Source organism: Pistacia vera, unplaced genomic scaffold, assembly GCF_008641045.1.
Source record: "Pistacia vera cultivar Batoury unplaced genomic scaffold, PisVer_v2 Contig173, whole genome shotgun sequence".
NCBI lineage: Eukaryota > Viridiplantae > Streptophyta > Magnoliopsida > Sapindales > Anacardiaceae > Pistacia > Pistacia vera.
In genome coordinates this window covers 1645002-1662815 of record NW_022195823.1, presented here as the reverse complement: position 1 = coordinate 1662815, position 17814 = coordinate 1645002, and the positions used below count along the sequence as shown (strand labels likewise).

Genomic DNA, 17814 nt, shown 5'->3' with positions numbered 1-17814 from the left:
ATGCTAACTTAACAGAAAATTCTGGCATGTACTTTTTGTAATTGAATATTGGGTAAACGACTTTTTCCAACCCAAGGTTTACCTTAATAACACTTTTCACTAAAAAAGTTTTAAAATGCTATTTTTGCATCCAAAATTTATATTCTATTACTATCCAAAGTCAATTATAGCCGATTACGGTAGCAAAAATTCTCTCTATCACCACCATTTGAACCTCTGATTTCCTATCTATAAAACTCATTTTACTTTGATACTTGATCTCTCTATTCTTAGCTGATTTTCGACTGATTTTAGGGATGAATATTTAATTGGTCACCACCATTTGATCCATCGACCTCTATTCCACAAAACCCCTCTCACTCTGGCTCTTGGTAGCTCGCAGAACGTTGGTTACAAAAGTAAAGTGTATTTAGGTATTAACGGAATATAAACTTTAGGTGGGAAAGTGGTATTTTGAAACTTTTGGATGAAAAAGTATCATTAAGACAAACATTGGGTGGGAAAAAGTTGTTTACTCTTGAATATTAGGGTTGACTTCCCTGAAATATGATATAATAATAAAATCTTTATGAAAATTTTGAAATAAAAAAAAAATTTCATTGTTAATAAACTGTTATTGAGCCGTTCAAATTAATTATGTTATAAGTTGGAAAATATTATCAAATTGCTCTCCTATTGTTTATTTTAACAATTAAAACTTAATAATATAGAGATTTATGGTGTTATTTTTACATTTTTTTAGTTATATTCATGATTTTTATTTTTATTTTTTGACAACAAATATGAGAAGTAAACAAGTATTACATATTTTTTGAAAGATTTATAAATCAACCGTCTAGAAAGAAAAGTAATAAAGGGCATAGCAAAATGTCCCACCAACCCTAGAATCAATGTTAGATTTTTCCAATTCGAAGTAGTCAACACGGTTTGCTTTTACTTTTATGAAAAATTAAATTTTATTCCTGTAATTGAATGCTACTTTTGCATTAGCCAATTGTTTTGGCTGATCCAAAGAAGTGGGGATTATAGGGGAGAAAAGTAAAGATTTGTGTCACACGAGACAATTATGACACTGTAGAAGACTTTGCTTTAAAACAAAAAAAAAAAAAAAAAAAATTAATTAATTGAGATCGTGAATAAGGACTAAACCAATTAAGAAATAATATATACAATTAATGGATCCATAAAGGTTAACAACTAGTAGTTGGCTTTTGGTTCTCACCTTTAATGAATTTAGATCTTGTGGAACAATATCGAATATTTGACAATATATTTCATACCTGACAANGTCAACACGGTTTGCTTTTACTTTTATGAAAAATTAAATTTTATTCCTGTAATTGAATGCTACTTTTGCATTAGCCAATTGTTTTGGCTGATCCAAAGAAGTGGGGATTATAGGGGAGAAAAGTAAAGATTTGTGTCACACGAGACAATTATGACACTGTAGAAGACTTTGCTTTAAAACAAAAAAAAAAAAAAAAAAAATTAATTAATTGAGATCGTGAATAAGGACTAAACCAATTAAGAAATAATATATAAAATTAATGGATCCATAAAGGTTAACAACTAGTAGTTGGCTTTTGGTTCTCACCTTAAATGAATTTAGATCTTGTGGAACAATATCGAATATTTGACAATATATTTCATACCTGACAAAAAAAATATTTGGTACATTGTCTAACAAAATCCAACTCTCTCTTAATATATTCTTCAAAAATTTTGGTTCACTTTGACGCTAAACCTAATGCAAGGTCCTGAAATTGAAGTTCTTATAATATGCGAATATAGTCATGCGTCGGTGATTTATTTGCATTACTTTGACATAGATTGCATCCGAATATAAAGAGTACGCTGATGCATTTTACACGTAACTAATGAAGAGATCTTGACGAAATTATCACATAAGATATCCTTAATAAAACTCTTATGGTCGATTTTGCAAATCTCAATAATTTTTTCTTCTCTATTACAACAAATAAATGACCCTGAACGTGCCCAATTGTAGAAATTAAGGCACTAGGTGGTCGACCTCTATAATATAAGTCCTGAGTGGTCTAAAAGTTGGAATTAAATAGATTTTCCCTATTGCAAATTGGTTAAAACTAAGTTCCCACTTAAAAGACTTGTGTCACTATGCAGTAAAAATGACATAATGTTTTTATTAAAATGTGTCGATGACATTGACCTGATATTTATGAAATAACAAAAATTTTCATACAAATTTTGAAATATCAATAATCAATTCCTCAATTGTTACATTTTAGACGTTTAAATAAATAGTAGAAATATAATTCAGTAAAATAACTCACTAATGATATAGAAATTTTTATATACAGACTAAAATCTCTTTCATTAATCCATTTTTGTATCAATGTATAAATGCTCTTCCTAAGTTGGGATCAATACAATTCTTTCTCTTGTTGGTTAAATGGTTAGACATAGAATGAACCTATTGATATTTAAGAAAAATAATAATATGAAAGAATATTTCTTGACCATATATAGGGAACTAATAAATACAAGCATGTTATAATATCAATTAAAATTCAATCACTCTACTCAATTAAAATTGATTATTGTATATAAGTTTAATTTAAAAAATAATAATTTTGATTTGGAAGAAGAAGAAGAAGAAGAAGAAGAAAGAAGACACTTCTCTATAACTTATAGACTGGGAGAAAGTAAAGAAAAACTAAAGTCAATGGACTCAAAATTTGTGATTTGGGAGACAAATATGACTCAAATTTCAAATCATGTCACCAAGAACTTTTGTCTTTCTTCTTTTCACTCTATTCTCTAAGTCATATATTACTGGGTTAATTTTCTAATCTCATTAACGTCCGCGAAATCTCAAACACCCAATAATTTTAATAAATTATTATTCAAAAATATTTTTTAAAAACTATAATACAATTCAATTTTTTAGTTGTATCTTAATGTTGTTAATTTTTAAAAATATGTTAATATAATATTTAAAAATTGTTGTCAAATTAAAAGCTATAGAAAATTATGAAACCAACATTTAATCGTTTAATTTTACACTAGTTTCTATCATTGTATTCAAAAACTGTTTTTTTTTTTTTTTACAATAATTCGACTCATTTCTACCAAAGATAAACATTTTTTAAAAGATTTATTGGATCTTTTGTTTTTAAAAACAAAAAACTAACTGTATTTAGATTTACATATACTTTACTTGAAGGTTTTTGTATTTTTTACGATTAATTTTTTTTTTAAGGTTTTTAATTCTCTTATCAAATAATAGTTTTAATTCTATTTCTTCAACAATTTTTTCTAAAATTCACGATACACTCTATTTTCTCTTGTTTTATTATTAGTTTATTTTCGTTCTTACTTTTCTAACCTGGCAATAGCATAGGGTATAGACGCTAGTATAGAAACGTGTAAAATACGTACTACAAAATAAAGTCAAATAGTCAACTAAGAAAAGCAAAAAAAGAGGAAAAAATTTGTGGCCCTCGTGAATTTAAAAGTGTTCACCAGTCAATTCTAAGGGTGACCAATAAGAAGGAGAAATAAAAGAGAAATTAATGTATTAAGACAAGACTATGGACCCTTGAATTAAGACAGACAAATAATGTTACTGTGTGACTAGCATACATGCATTGTTATTTTTATTTTAACAAAAATATAATCAATATTTTATAAATAAAGGTACGTGCTGTGCAAAGTGTTTTTACCACTCCCTTGACCGAGTTAGATGGTTTGATCGATAATGTCACGTTGAGTCAATATGAGTATAAATTTTAAAGTTTAATAATTAATAAATTTCATAATAATGTTATGGTTCAATGTCATGCTTAATCACAGTTTTCTAACTGCGTTAAATTGGGTAACACTGTTTTTGTTTCAACCTCGATCAATCAATCTAATGACTAAAATGGGTTTTAGTCATTCGATGGACGAATTAGATCGATTCTCGATCAGACAGATTAGTCTGTTCGGTTTTTTTGTTAGGATTATTTTAGAATTAGGATAAGTGTGTTAAGTATTTTATTATTATCTTATTAGTAGAATTAGGTTATCTTATTATCCCTTTATAATTAAAATCCTTTTGGGACTATTATCCTTTTACAATTAGAGTCCTTTTGAGATCAATAGAGTCAAGTGTAAGGCTAATAATAGCCTAAATCTAGATTGTGGTAATCAATAAAGAATTTGTCAACAATCTTTCTATCTCTTGTTCTTGGAGGTCCATGTTCCTCATATAAACAATTATATCCAAACCCTATCATTGGTGCTCTCGTTCCCTAGTATGGCTGAAGGCACTCGCTTGCATCTTTTGGATGAGCAGCTTGCTAAAATTATGGCTCTACAATCTGCCCAGGCAGAGACTCTCACTTCTTTAACAGAGAAATTGGAAGTTTTGACAGGTGTTTTTCAAGATGTCACTTTGCAGATTTCACTCTAAACAATAAGTTCGATCAAGCCTGCCAGCAAAACCAACAACAAAACAACATTCTGATGAATCATCTCAGATTTGACTAGGCGAGATGATCGACTTCCAAGAGTGTTTCTCCCAAGTCATTCCGTTTAGAAGTCCCTCGTTTTGATGGCACGAATCCACGTGGATGGGGTTAAAGCCGAGCAATTCTTTGATTACCATAATATTTCTACTGAGCAACGTTGACGATCTCTTCCTTCCACATGGATGGGCCAGCTCTCTCCTGGTATCGCTGGATGCATTCCAATGGGCAGATCCGTTCTTGGCATTCTTTCCTACAGGATTTAGATGTTCGTTTTGGGCCTTCGGAATTTGTGGATTACCAAGGGCAGTTGGCGAAACTTACTCAAACAGGTTCTATAGTTGCTTATCAAACAGAATTGAGGAACTCTCTAATCAAGTTTCTCTGGCCTTCCAGGTACTTTCCTTCTATTGCTTTGTATCAGGGCTCAAACCAAATGAAACGGGAGTGCAGTCCTTTCGGCCTCACACCCTCAACCATGCCATGAGTCTTGCTCACTTACAGGAGGATAAGCTACATGATTTACAACTATACTTGCATTCTGTCGACCCCGTATCTTGCAATCCTAGTAAATCAACTCCTAATGTTCCTTCAGTGCAGCAGGCCCTTTTGCCTACTCCAACAAATCGGATTCCTTGCCTGTTAAGCGACTCACAGCAACACAAATGCAAGAACGACGCAACAAAGGTTTGTGCTATAATTGCGATGAGCGCTTTCACCCTGGGCATCGCGCACAGCCAAGTTCTTTCTCTTGCTAATGGAGGAAGATGATGATAAGCACGAGGATGAACCGGGATAATTGCTATTGATGGTGTCGTACCTTGCAACCTTGAGACAAGTTTGAGGCGAAGGGGAAGGCAATGTTGTATTATTTTAGAATTGGATAAGTGTGTTAAGTATTTTTATTATCTTATTATGATAGAATTGGGTTATCTTATTATCCCTTTATAATTAAAATCTTTTTGGGACTTATTATCCTTTTACAATTAGAGTCCTTTTGAGAGTCAATAGTCAAGTGTAAGGCTAATAATAGCCTAAATATAGATTGTGGTAATCATAAAGAATTTTGTCACTAATCTTTCTATCTCTTGTTCTTGGAGGTCCCTGTTCCTCATTAAACAGATTTATTCCCAAACCCTATCTGTTTTAAAGCCATGTTCATGAGTAAATACATTAATTTGTTGAATCAATGAATGATGTAGTACCTCTAGTTAAAACTTTTTGTAATTCAGGAAACCAGATGCTCATATTTAAATTTGGAAGGTTCCATCTCATCCTCATTTGTACCCGTTCCAAGGAACAAATTGCCATCCCTGATACTTAGAGTAACTAAAATTAGACTTAATTAATTTCTAGATTTCATATTTATTTTTAGAATTAATATATTAATAACTAAATCATAAGGATATATTGGTGAATTCAGAAATCCTCCTCGATATCAAAGATTGGTTTTTATATTAATTGCATTTATTCTTAATTTACATACTTTAATATTTCCATTATTGGCCTAGTATAATTTACTTTAAAAAATTGATTTCCAAAGTTAGAAATTAATTTAATTTAGGTTTAAATTAATTAAACTATCATTAAATCAGCCTCTTCAACTTGGTCAGCATAATAGAAATTAAAGTATAACCAAATCCATATACATAAATTGATCTAATAAATTAATAATTATAAGATATTTTAGATTATATTATCATTAATTTATATCTACAGGTGCTCATAATTTATTATATAAATCATAAAATTATAATCATATATTTCAAGTAATAATCACAGATATATAAAAAAAATATCAGAACAAAAACTTGAAATTTATTTATACATTTTTTGATATTGGATAAAAGAATCCATGAAATATTTATTAATTTATATAGAATAATCTATTGAAAAACATTATATTATTGTGAAAAAAAACTAGTTAATTAATTAATTATAATGAAAAACATAAACATTATACTCCACAACGGCATCTCCAGTTTTAATATCAAGTGTATGAGTTTTCGCCTGAGCATAGCCACGGGAAAATCGGAAAACCCCACTGCCGCCGACGATCGGCATCTCCCTCACTGTCGAAAACACCGTGTTTCGGCCCAAAATGCTTAGTGCGCTACCATTAAATTTCCCTTCAGTGAAAGCAAAATTCAACACCATCAATAAGCCAAGTTCACTTTGTGAGGCTGATGCATAAATCCCTTGAGCCCTTCCCACAACCTTGGAGCCGGGCTCCGGCGCTTCCGTCAATGCGTCATCCATCACGTTCACGGCACCAAAAGCCGTTTGCGAGGAGTTGGTCACGGCTGCCTGAGCCACTCTCACGGCGCTAGGCTTAGGGCCGCTGACAATATCATGGAAGTAAAAATGAAGATGAGTTAATTTCTCTTCTTTCAATCCAAGTTTTTCAGGAGCTAAGACTTCAGAAAATTGATCAGCAATGGTGAAGGTTGAGATTATGAGAAACGTCAAGAAAATTATGCAGGTTTTCGCCATTCTTAATTTCTCTCTTTCGACCCTGTGATTGTTTTCTTTGGCTCACAGCATTTTATAATAAATGCATGTGATTACGGGGAGGATATTACATGCTAAATTTGGGCTTAATTTTACAATTTTAGGATGAATTTGTTTTAATAGAACGATATTTAACAAATTGGACAATATTATTGACAATATCGGAGTATTTATCCTTTCTACTATTTGATTAATTTGAATAACGATATGCACGAATGAATTTCTAAAATTGTCTCTACTTTCTTTTTCTAAGTGATCATAATTAAATATATTATTATATAATATATTTCATATAAATTTTATAATTAAGATCCAATTATATATGTACCCTGATTTGATAAAATTAATACCACGACGTCTTAATAAGAAAATATCCTATATACAGTATATCTATAAAGGAAGATTTGGGAGCACTATTTTTTTTTAAACAATTTATGAACCATTGGATCAATGAACTTTGAGTGGTTGAGATTCAATATAATTTGCATAATTAATGCAAATTATAATTTTCCTAATTTATATAAAATCTCAACTATTGAAATGTATTAATGATATCATTAATTATGTCAAAACTTTTAAATAATACTTCCGAATTTTTCCCATATATATAAAATCCACTTTAAAATAGTCAAAGAGCAAGGAAGTCGATTCTTATTCAATTGAGCCTGGTCGTCACGCATAATTAACGTAATTGGAAAATAATTCTATATGCCAACAAGTCAAGGGTTGGAAACAATCCAGTTTTAAAAAACACGAAAAACAAATTAATTTCTTAACTGTTAACCACAGTGGAAGAGTTATAAAGCCACATTCAAACAGCCTGCTAAGGCAGTAGCACCCATTTAATATTAGCAATTAATTACTGTAAATTTTTTTGACTCGTTTTCTAGTATCGGTCGTTTGTGAATATAAGTTAATTGGTATTTAAAAAAAAAAATGTATAAAAAATAAATATGATAATAATAAAAATTACAATTGAAGATCTAAATATATAATTGAGAATCGAATTAACTAATGGAGATATTCCTGAGAGTATCACAAAGTTTGTTGATTTATTCGACTTTTTTTTAATTATATTTCTGTATCTTTGTGGATATAAGTTGTACGTTAAAGGACGTTAAATTATTGAATATATTATATGATTGGTAAATGATTATTTTTTATGTTATTAATCTTAATATTTTAAAACATTTCATACTTCTATAATCATTTTTAAGAGCTTTTGTTGGAATATATATAGCCATGGAACAAACCGAAACTACCAGTTGCCACTAGGGCTGTGCAAAAAAAGTTCGAACCTGGTACCCGAATGGAAAAAAAACCAGATACGTAGAAATTCAGTTCGGTTTTGGGTTGTATCAAGACGAAAGTTGTCTATATGAACTCCGAGGGATGCACATCTTGTTTTCTTTAAAAAGAAAACCTTCTTGCCTAAAGTATCTCTCAAAGGAACCTTGAGAGCATGCTTGATAGATAGATGAAAAGTCCAGATCTTCAAGATAGAGTTCTCTCATCATATCAAAGCTGAGCAATCTTGCATCTAGCACATGAAGGAGAAAATGTCTATGTTGAAGTAAAGACTAAAACGACATCACTTTGAGGCTTAAATGAAACGCTGCGTTTTGAGACAATATGAGTTGAATCCTGGCCATTGAACAAGTTCAGATCCAACGGCTGCGAATTGTCAAAGGAGTCAACGGTATATAAGTGGATGAATAGTTGAAATCAGGGTTAAAACAATCGGGTTTTTCTCTTCTGAAAAGTTTATTCTGTTCTCTGTTAGGGTTTACACAAATTCTAGGAAATCTTTGTAACTTGGGTAGATTGGTTAAGTGTTCAGTCAATCAGGAGAGTCTTTTTCTCTTGTGCTTTGAGGATTCCTGGTGAGTTTCCTTAGGGTTAGTTACTGAGTGATTTTCGTGTAGATCAGTGAGGATGTGATATTGATTTGTACTGGTTACTGTTTGGATCTTGTTCTAATAGTAGTGCCGTGAGCTCTCCCATTTCTGGAGCTCAACGTGGACGTAGCGTATCCAATCTGGATAAGTAAACCACGGTAAAACTTGTGTTATGTGTTGGTTTTGATTTCTTGTGATTGTGTGTTCTGTTAGTTGATTTGTGTTTATCAGTTTATTACAACAGTGGTATCAGAACTAACAGACGTTAGGATTGATTGATTTGTTGGATCACTGGTGATCTAGGGTTTTCTAGAAGAACTAGGGTTTGTCAAGATTTGGGGCTTTTCAAATTGGGTCTTTCCTTGGTGATCTAGAGTCCTTGGGTTAAAGATTCAAGTTGTCAAATCGTCATTTAAGGAAGTTCTTTGAAGATTTGGGTTCGTGTCTTAGCAAATCGCTTAAGAATCCATTCGTCAATATTGTCTAGGGTTTCAATAAGGGCTTCTTGAAACATAGTCAATTTCTAAACACAAATATGACAACCACACGATTGGAAATCACTCAATACAATGGAAAGATTGATTTTGGGAGTTGGAAGAAGAAGATGAAGGCGCTACTTTCTCACAACAAGGTGGGGATTGCCCTAGAAAATGACGTATCTAAAAGGCCAGAAGAGAAACTAAGGAAGAAAGATGAGATCAACGAGGAAGCGTACAATCTCATAGTGATGAACCTATTAGATAATGTCCTGTGGAAGGTAGACGGGCTAGAAACTCCTTTAGCCCTATAGGGTAAACTCGAAACCTTTTTCTCTTTACAGTCTGCACCAAATCTAGCATTTTTGAAGGGTGCCCCATTTTCGTACAAAATGGATAGTGCTAAGTCGATTGAGGACAACCTAGATGAATTTAAAAAAAATGACTCTAATCCTTAAAGGAATTGATCAAGAACTAGGGGACACCAGCTTAGCAATGATCGTATTGAATTCATTAACCAAAGAATACATAGTAGTAAAGAACGCTCTACAGTATTCAGGGACTATGCCTAGTTTAGACTTGATAGTTGTAGGACTTAAAGCTAGGGAATTAGAGCTAAAGGTCTAGAAAAGATCAGGTAGCAATCTGTTTGTAAGAAGTAGGCCAGGCAGGAAAAATTAACCATTATCAACAGGGGTCTAAGAATAAGAAAAAATGGAAGGGTAATAATAAAACAAAATCAGACACTAGGAAGTGATTCTTCTGCAACAAACCTGGTCATATCAAGAGGAGCTGTTTTGATTGGTTAAAGAAACAAAAACAAGGAAACACTGAAAGTAACTTGGCCTCTAGCAAGAACCAACTGGATGAGCCTGGGGTCTTGACAGCGTCAAAATTTGACACTACTAAGGAATGGCTCCTGGACTCAGGATGTTCCTTCAATATGAGCCCAAACAAGAACTTGTTTCAAGACTTAGAATCACATGAAAATGAGACAGTCTATATGGGTAACAATCAGGCTTGTAGGGTTAAAGGAATAGGAAGTGTAACCCTTAAACTAATTGATGGAAAGCTGGTAAAATTAACCAAGGTTAGGTATATACCTAATTTAAAAAGGAATCTCATCTCCTTAGGGACCCTAGATGAGGTTGGATGTTCTTATAAGGCTAACAATGGATGCTTGTATGTGTATAAAAATCAGAACTTGGTTCTTAGAAGGGAAAAGAGAAATGGTCTTTATATACTATGTGGAGATTTTCATCCTGAATGCTTCAATACTGTATTGCCTTCCACCAAACAGACTGTAACTAAAAAATGGCACCATTGGTTGGGGCATATGAGTCAGAAGGGTATGACTATCCTTAGTAGTCAGGGGGTGTTTGGTAGGGCACTAAACCTAGAATTCTGTGAAAACTATGTGTTAGAAAAACAACACAGACTGAGTTTCTCAAAGGGAACTCACTTAGCCACAAATTGCCTAGAATACTTACACTCTGACCTCTAAGGACCTGAAAGGATTAAATCCCATGGTGAAAACAATTACTTCTTATCTATAGTTGATGATTATAGCAGAAAAGTTTGGACATTCCTCCTAAAGACCAAAGATCAAGCTTTGACAAAGTTTAGGGAGTGGAAAGTACTAGTAGAAAACCAGCTAGGTAAGAAAGTAAAGACCTTACGAACAGAAAATGGGCTTGAATTCTGCAACACTGAGTTTGATAACTTCTGTAGAGAACATGTCATTCTAAGGCATAGAACTATAGCTAGGATCTCTCAATAGAATGGGGTGGCAGAAAGGATGAATAGAACCTTACTAGAAAATGTTAGGTGCCTTTTATTTACTTCAGGGTTACCAAACACATTTTAGGGGGAAGCTTTAGCTACTACAACCTACCTTGTAAATAGAAGCCCATCCACTACCATTACTGGGAAATGCCTAGAAGAGATCTGGTCTGGAAGAAGACCAGAGTTAAGTCACCTAAGAATATTTGGGTGTGCTGCTTATGCACATACTGTGGGAGGGAAACTTGAGCCTAGGTCCTCCAAATGCATATTCCTAGGTTACCAAGAAGGCACAAAAGGGTACAAATTATGGGATAAGGAGACTCTTGGGGTAAAGATCATAGTAAGCTGAGATGTAGTGTTTAATGAGAGTGAATTCCCTTGCAAAGCTTTAGCCACTGATCAAGGAATCATCAGAAACACTGAAACTTCTCCCAACCCTATAGGTAGTACACAAATTGAGGTGGAGCCTCAGACATAGCAAGTTAACCCTACCCAACTAGATTCAGACCCTCAAACTGAAGATGAAATGGATCACCTCGAACCTGGTCAACTAGAAGAAGAAATTACTAATGAAATCCTAGAACATCAACCAGTTGATCTACAATAGTACCAACTTGCAAGGGACAGAACCAGGAGAGAGGTAAGGCCACCTGTATGCTATTCTTATGCCGAACTAATTTTCACTGCTTTGCTTGCAGGTACAGAAGTCCAAAGAACAGAACCTGAAACATATGTTGAGGCTATGAAGTCTAAAGACAAAGACAAGTGGGAAGCAACAATAAGGGAGGAGATGCACTCACTAGAGGTAAACAAAACCTGGTCTTTGGTGCCCAAACCTAAAGACCAGAAACTAATTCAATGTAAGTGGCTTTATAAACTAAAAGATGGAATTTCTGTTTCTGATCCCCCTAGATATAAAGCCAGGTTGGTTGCCAAAGGCTATACCCAAAGAGAGGGAATAGACTTCAATGAAGTCTTTTCCCCCGTGGTGAAATACAAAACTATCAGATTTATGCTTTCCATTACTGCCCAACAAAAATTAGAATTAGAACAGCTAGTTGTAACCACCGCATTTTTTCATGGAAATTTAGATGACCAAATTTATATGTGTCAGCCTATAGGATTCATTGAACATAGGGTGTCAAACCATGCATGCTTGTTACATAAGTCCCTATATAGCCTCAAACAAGCCCCTAGGCAATGGTACAAAAGATTTGATACCTTTATAGTGGGCTTGGGGTTTAGGAGAAACAGATATGACAGCTGCTTCTATTTTGACTTAGACAAAAATATTCCAATTTACCTCTTGTTTTTTGTTGATGATATGTTGTTAATTAGTAGATCCAAGTCTAGAATACAAGATTTGAAGAAGAAATTGAGCTCAGAATTTGATATGAAAGACCTGGGTAATGCTAAGAAAATTCTTGGAATGGTGATATCTAGAGATAGGAGTAATAAATGTCTAAAACTTGAACAGAATGCTTACTTGCAAAAATTGATAAATAAGTTTGGTATGACTAACTCAAAACCTGTCTCTATGCCCTTCGCAAATCATTTTATGCTTAGTAAAGACCAATGTCCTAAAACTGAAGCTGAGATGATAAAGATGAATGCTATCACATACTCAAATGTAATTGGCTCTATAATGTATGCAATGATGAGCACTAGACCTAATCTATCTTTTGCTATATCACTACTTAGCATATTTATGTCAAACCCTGGCAGTGAACATTGGACTGCCCTGAAATGGGTTCTTAGATACATTAACAGCTCATTAAGTGTTGATTTAAAGTACTACAAGAACACTACTAGCTTGATCTTGTTGGGTTTGTAGATTCAGATTTTGCAAGGGATAAAGACACCAGAAAATCCACAACTGCTTATTGTTTCACACTTGGTGGAAACTGCATATGCTGGAAATCACAGTTGCAGCCCATAATAACACTTTTATCAACAGAGGCCGAATAAATAGCCATTGCTGATGTGTTTAAGGAGGCTGTGTGGCTGCAAGGAATGATGTCAGAAGAAAACCTAATTGATGGGAAGTTTACAATCTACTCAGATAGCCAGAGTGCAATACATCTGAGTAAAAACCCAGTCTAACATGAAAGGACCAAGAATGTAGGTGTGAGGTTTCATTTTGTGAAAGACTTGGTTGCCCAATGGGTAGTTGAGTTGAAGAAAGTACCCACTGAAGAAAATCCAGCTGATATGAGGACAAAGATCATCACACCAACAAAATTCAAGCACTACTTGAAGTTGTTGTCAATGGAGTAAACCAACATGATTTGGAGCTATGAGGGATATGGCTTAGAGCACACTGCACTACTGGGTGTTTCATGTCTCCAAGGTTGGGATTGTTGAAGTGAAGACTGAAACGACATCACTTTGAGGCTTAAATGAAACGCTACGTTTTGAGACAACATGAGTTGAATCCTGGCCAATGAACAAGTTCAGATCTAACGGCTGAGAATTGTCGAAGGAGTCAATGGCATATAAGTGGATGAATAGTTGAAATCAGGGTTAAAACAATCGGGTTTTTCTCTTTTGAAAAGTTCATTCTGTTCTCTGTTAAAAGTTCATTCTGTTCTCTGTTAGGGTTTACACAAATTCTGGGAAATCTTTGTAACTTGGGTAGATTAGTTATTAGTCAATCAGGAGAGTCTTTTGCTTTTATGCTTTGAGGATTCCTGGTGAGTTTCCTTAGGATTAGTTACTGAGTGATTTTCGTGTAGATCAATGAGGGTGTGATCTTGATTTGTACTGTTACTATTTGGATCTTGTTCTAATAGTAGTGCCGTGAGCTCTCCCATTTCGAGAGTTCAATGTGGACGTAGCTTATCCAATCTAGATAAGTGAACCATGGTAAAACTTATGTTGTGTGTTGGTTTTGATTTCTTGTGATTGTGTGTTCTGTTGGTTGATTTGTGTTTATCAGTTTATTACAACATCCACTTTGAAATCCTTGTTGGTATTCATCGAGCCACAAACTTCAAAAAACCAAGTTGTAAACACTACTTTCGATACCGGTTTTGAGTTTGGAATAGGGACACTGACTTCAGTTAATTAGATCCACTTCCATATAACATCCAACAATAAAACAAACTTCTTGCTACTCAATATCTCGAAGATATCCCCAGCTTTCTCTTGAACACTTCTTGTCTTCCAAGATTCATCATTTAAACCTATCTTTTTCCCAATGTCTTCTTTAATCTTTTCAAAATTTGAAACTCTATATACCACCACCCAAATCACAACATCAAAACCTTGAAGCTCATTGCAGAACTTATTATTGATTTGTTTTAGTGAGGTTGCTTTGCCAACTCCCCCGGTGCCGTATATGGCAATGATTCCCACTTCTTCTCCGACGAGGCAATTCCAAACTTTATCAAATGTTGATTGCAACCCCACTATTGTTAGCTACATAGGTATCAAGTCCATAGTAGGCTCTGGTACTTCCTATGCTACTACTTTGGAAGCTTCCTCATCCTTCAAATTAGCCACATCTTGCAACGTTTTTGCCATTTTCTTTCCAAACTTGTAGCTTGACTTGAAATTCTTGGAATAGTAGCCTCCCAGACATAATTTCTCAATTTCTTAAGAGCTGTCACGTAGCAATTCACCAACTTCGGTTACCTCAGCTTCCACCCTTGAAAGCCACCCTTGCACTTTACTTAGTCATTGCATTTGTGGACGTTGTTCAGCAATGTCAACCCTCGTCTTCACATCGGCCTTCATGTCAACCAGTTTTTGCAATTCGTTCTTTAACGAATTAACATTATCTTCAAGCTCACGTCTGTATGCCACTTTTTTGGAAGTGCAATCACATTTGAGAACATGTTTCCCATTGATTTGAAAGAGAGGAAGAACTGGTTTTTTGATTTTGAGACTAGTTATATATCAATTTAAGGAAAAGAATAAAAATTGAATTAATAACAATGTTAAAGAAAAAGAAGATTCGTTCTTCTTTATTCGTCTTTTAAATTTTAATTTAAAAAAGCAAGAATAATGCCCCACTACTTTATTCCTCTTTATATATGTCCAACATGGTTGATCACATGCATGGTAGCTTTGTAGTTAATGTAAAACTTATGTTACTCATGTAACGTTGATAATTGATTTTCATTAAATATAAATCAGTTTTAAAGATTAATGGTCCACATTTGTTGCTTTAGTTTTCCAAATGTTTTTTGTTTAACCATTGATTGGGATTTATAGTAGCCATTAAGCAATGCCATTAAGAGCTTGATGGAAGCTTGGCTATATATACAATGTTTTGGTCCCTAAGCTTAAGTACTCAACTAAAACAAAATACACCATCAATATTAAAGTGTCTTGAGAGCTTAGAAGAGCCAAAATACAGCTTCGTGAGTTTGTTTCAATGGCTGGAGGTAATCCTTGATTCTTGATTTATAGTCTAAGAATATTGTATTCTTTGTATTTTTGTTTAGATTGCAGATAAATTTCTTACAATTGGTATCAGAGCCATATAATACCTCTGCCTTGATGTTTTACAAAAGAAATTTTTGAAGCTCTCTGTTCATGGCCGTTTGAATTTTTTATTTAAAAAAAAAATCAAAGTTTGTTTTTTAGTTGTTTTTAATGAAAATAAATGTTTTAAATCATTAGGAAATTGGATTTCTATCATTTATGTGCTTTGAAACAATCATTTTGGCGTTGGAGGAGTGGATTTCCACCCGGGTTTGGCTACTAGGTCATTTTCAGGTCGAATATTCGGTTACAGATCCGATCAAAGGTTGAAGATGACTGAAGCCCAAGATTAATGACATGTCAGTCTTCCTTAAAAAAACAAATTTTAAATCTAACAGTTCTGGCCTTTAAAACTTGAACCCACAATCTCCAAGTAAAGAAGTATGCTATTGAGCCAAACAGGCCACTTACCTTTTTTGTCATTTGATTGGTAAAAGAAAACTTATACTATGTCTAATGTTGCTCTTTTTAATTGTGCATATTATTTTAATTTTGGTTTAATCATATGCATTTTTGGATAAATTAAATTGTGCAGAATCCTATATTAATTATGCTCATATTTATTTTTCATGAATTGATTATATCTTTCTATGTGCAATTTTTGAATGAGTATATATGGATAAAAGCATGAAATTAAATGTTATGCAAATTATGCAATATTTTATGCGAATATTTTATGCATAATAATAACATGTTAGTTATAGATTGAATTATGCAATTTATTCTTATATTGAATGCTGGAGAAATATTCTCATAAAACTTAAATTTATAATGTCTTGTGATCCATATAATTTTAATTAATTAGGGATTAGCCACAACATCTTTAGTTAAATAAAATTATATATTATGATTATTTAGGATCACATAAAGAATTATAGTGCACTATATCTTGAACACCCTCCCACAATAGTACAGACCATTCAATATCTCGTAAAACACACATAAGGACAAATGGTCAATCAATGAATTAATGACCACTTGTGTTCAGGAAGGAGGGAGGCTTGGTGAAAGTGCAATATTGGCAACAACATGCGAGAAAGGCAAACCTCAAGCCAATCAAAAGGGGAAAGGTAAAATACCACCCCAAGCTGATATCAAGAAAGAGGCCAAATGTTTCTTCTGTAAAAAGAAGGGACACATGAAGAAAGAATGCCCCAAATTTCAGAAATGGCTTCAAGATAAAGGTAATCCAACCTCATTTGTTTGTTATGGTTTTGTATTAGAATTAGATAGGACCTTCTATGTTCCAAGTTTTTCACGAAACTTGATTTCAATTTCCAGACTTGTACTTTTGGGTTAATCCTTTAATTTTTCAAACACATCATTTAGTTTATTTTATAATTCGGATTGTGCTGGGAATGGTATTTTTTCTGATGGTCTTTATCGTATTAATTTACAAGACAATATCACTTATAATTCAATGCATGTTCACACTGGGTCTAATCAGTGTATTATTAACAAGGACTCCTCTATGCTATGGCATCGAAGATTAGGACATATCTCCATAGATAGAATTAAAAGATTAGTAAATGATGGTGTACTTAGTACTCTAGATTCACTGATTTTGAAACATGTGTGGACTGCATTAAGGGAAAGTAGACCAACAAGTCTAAGAAAGGTGCCAATAGGAGTTTAGACATATTAGAAATCATACATACTGATATATGTAGTCCAGACAGGGACTCACATGGTCAGAGACACTTCATCACCTTTATTGATGATTACTTACGATATATGTATCTCTACTTACTTCATAACAAGAATGAATCATTATATGCATTTAAAACCTTTAAGGCTGAAGTAGAGAAACAATGCAGAAAGCAAATTAAGATAGTGAGATCAGATAAAGGTGGTGAGTATTACGGTAAATACACTGAGAGTGGACAAGCGCCTGGTCCATTCGTTAAATTTCTTCAAGAATATGGGATAGTTGCCCAATATACCATGCTTGGTTCACCGAACCAAAATGGTGTGGCAAAAAGAAGAGACCGAACATTATTGAACATGGTGAGGAGTATGCTTAGTAGCTCCAATCTTCCTAGGTCCTTGTGGATTGAAGCACTTAAGATGGCTGTGTATATATTAAACCAAGTTCCAACCAAGGCTATCCCAAAGACTCCATTTGAATTATTGAAAGGTTAGAAACCGAGTTTGCGACATATG

General features: G+C 33.5%; 1 protein-coding gene across 1 annotated transcript; it reads right to left on the bottom strand.

The window, feature by feature from the left end:
* Positions 1-6422: 6422 nt before the first annotated feature.
* LOC116125901 (dirigent protein 22-like) lies at positions 6423-6983 on the bottom strand. The gene has a single exon (XM_031411611.1). The coding sequence runs from the start codon at positions 6981-6983 to the stop codon at positions 6423-6425; it is 561 nt and encodes a 186-aa protein (XP_031267471.1).
* Between the last annotated feature and the right edge of the window lie 10831 nt (positions 6984-17814).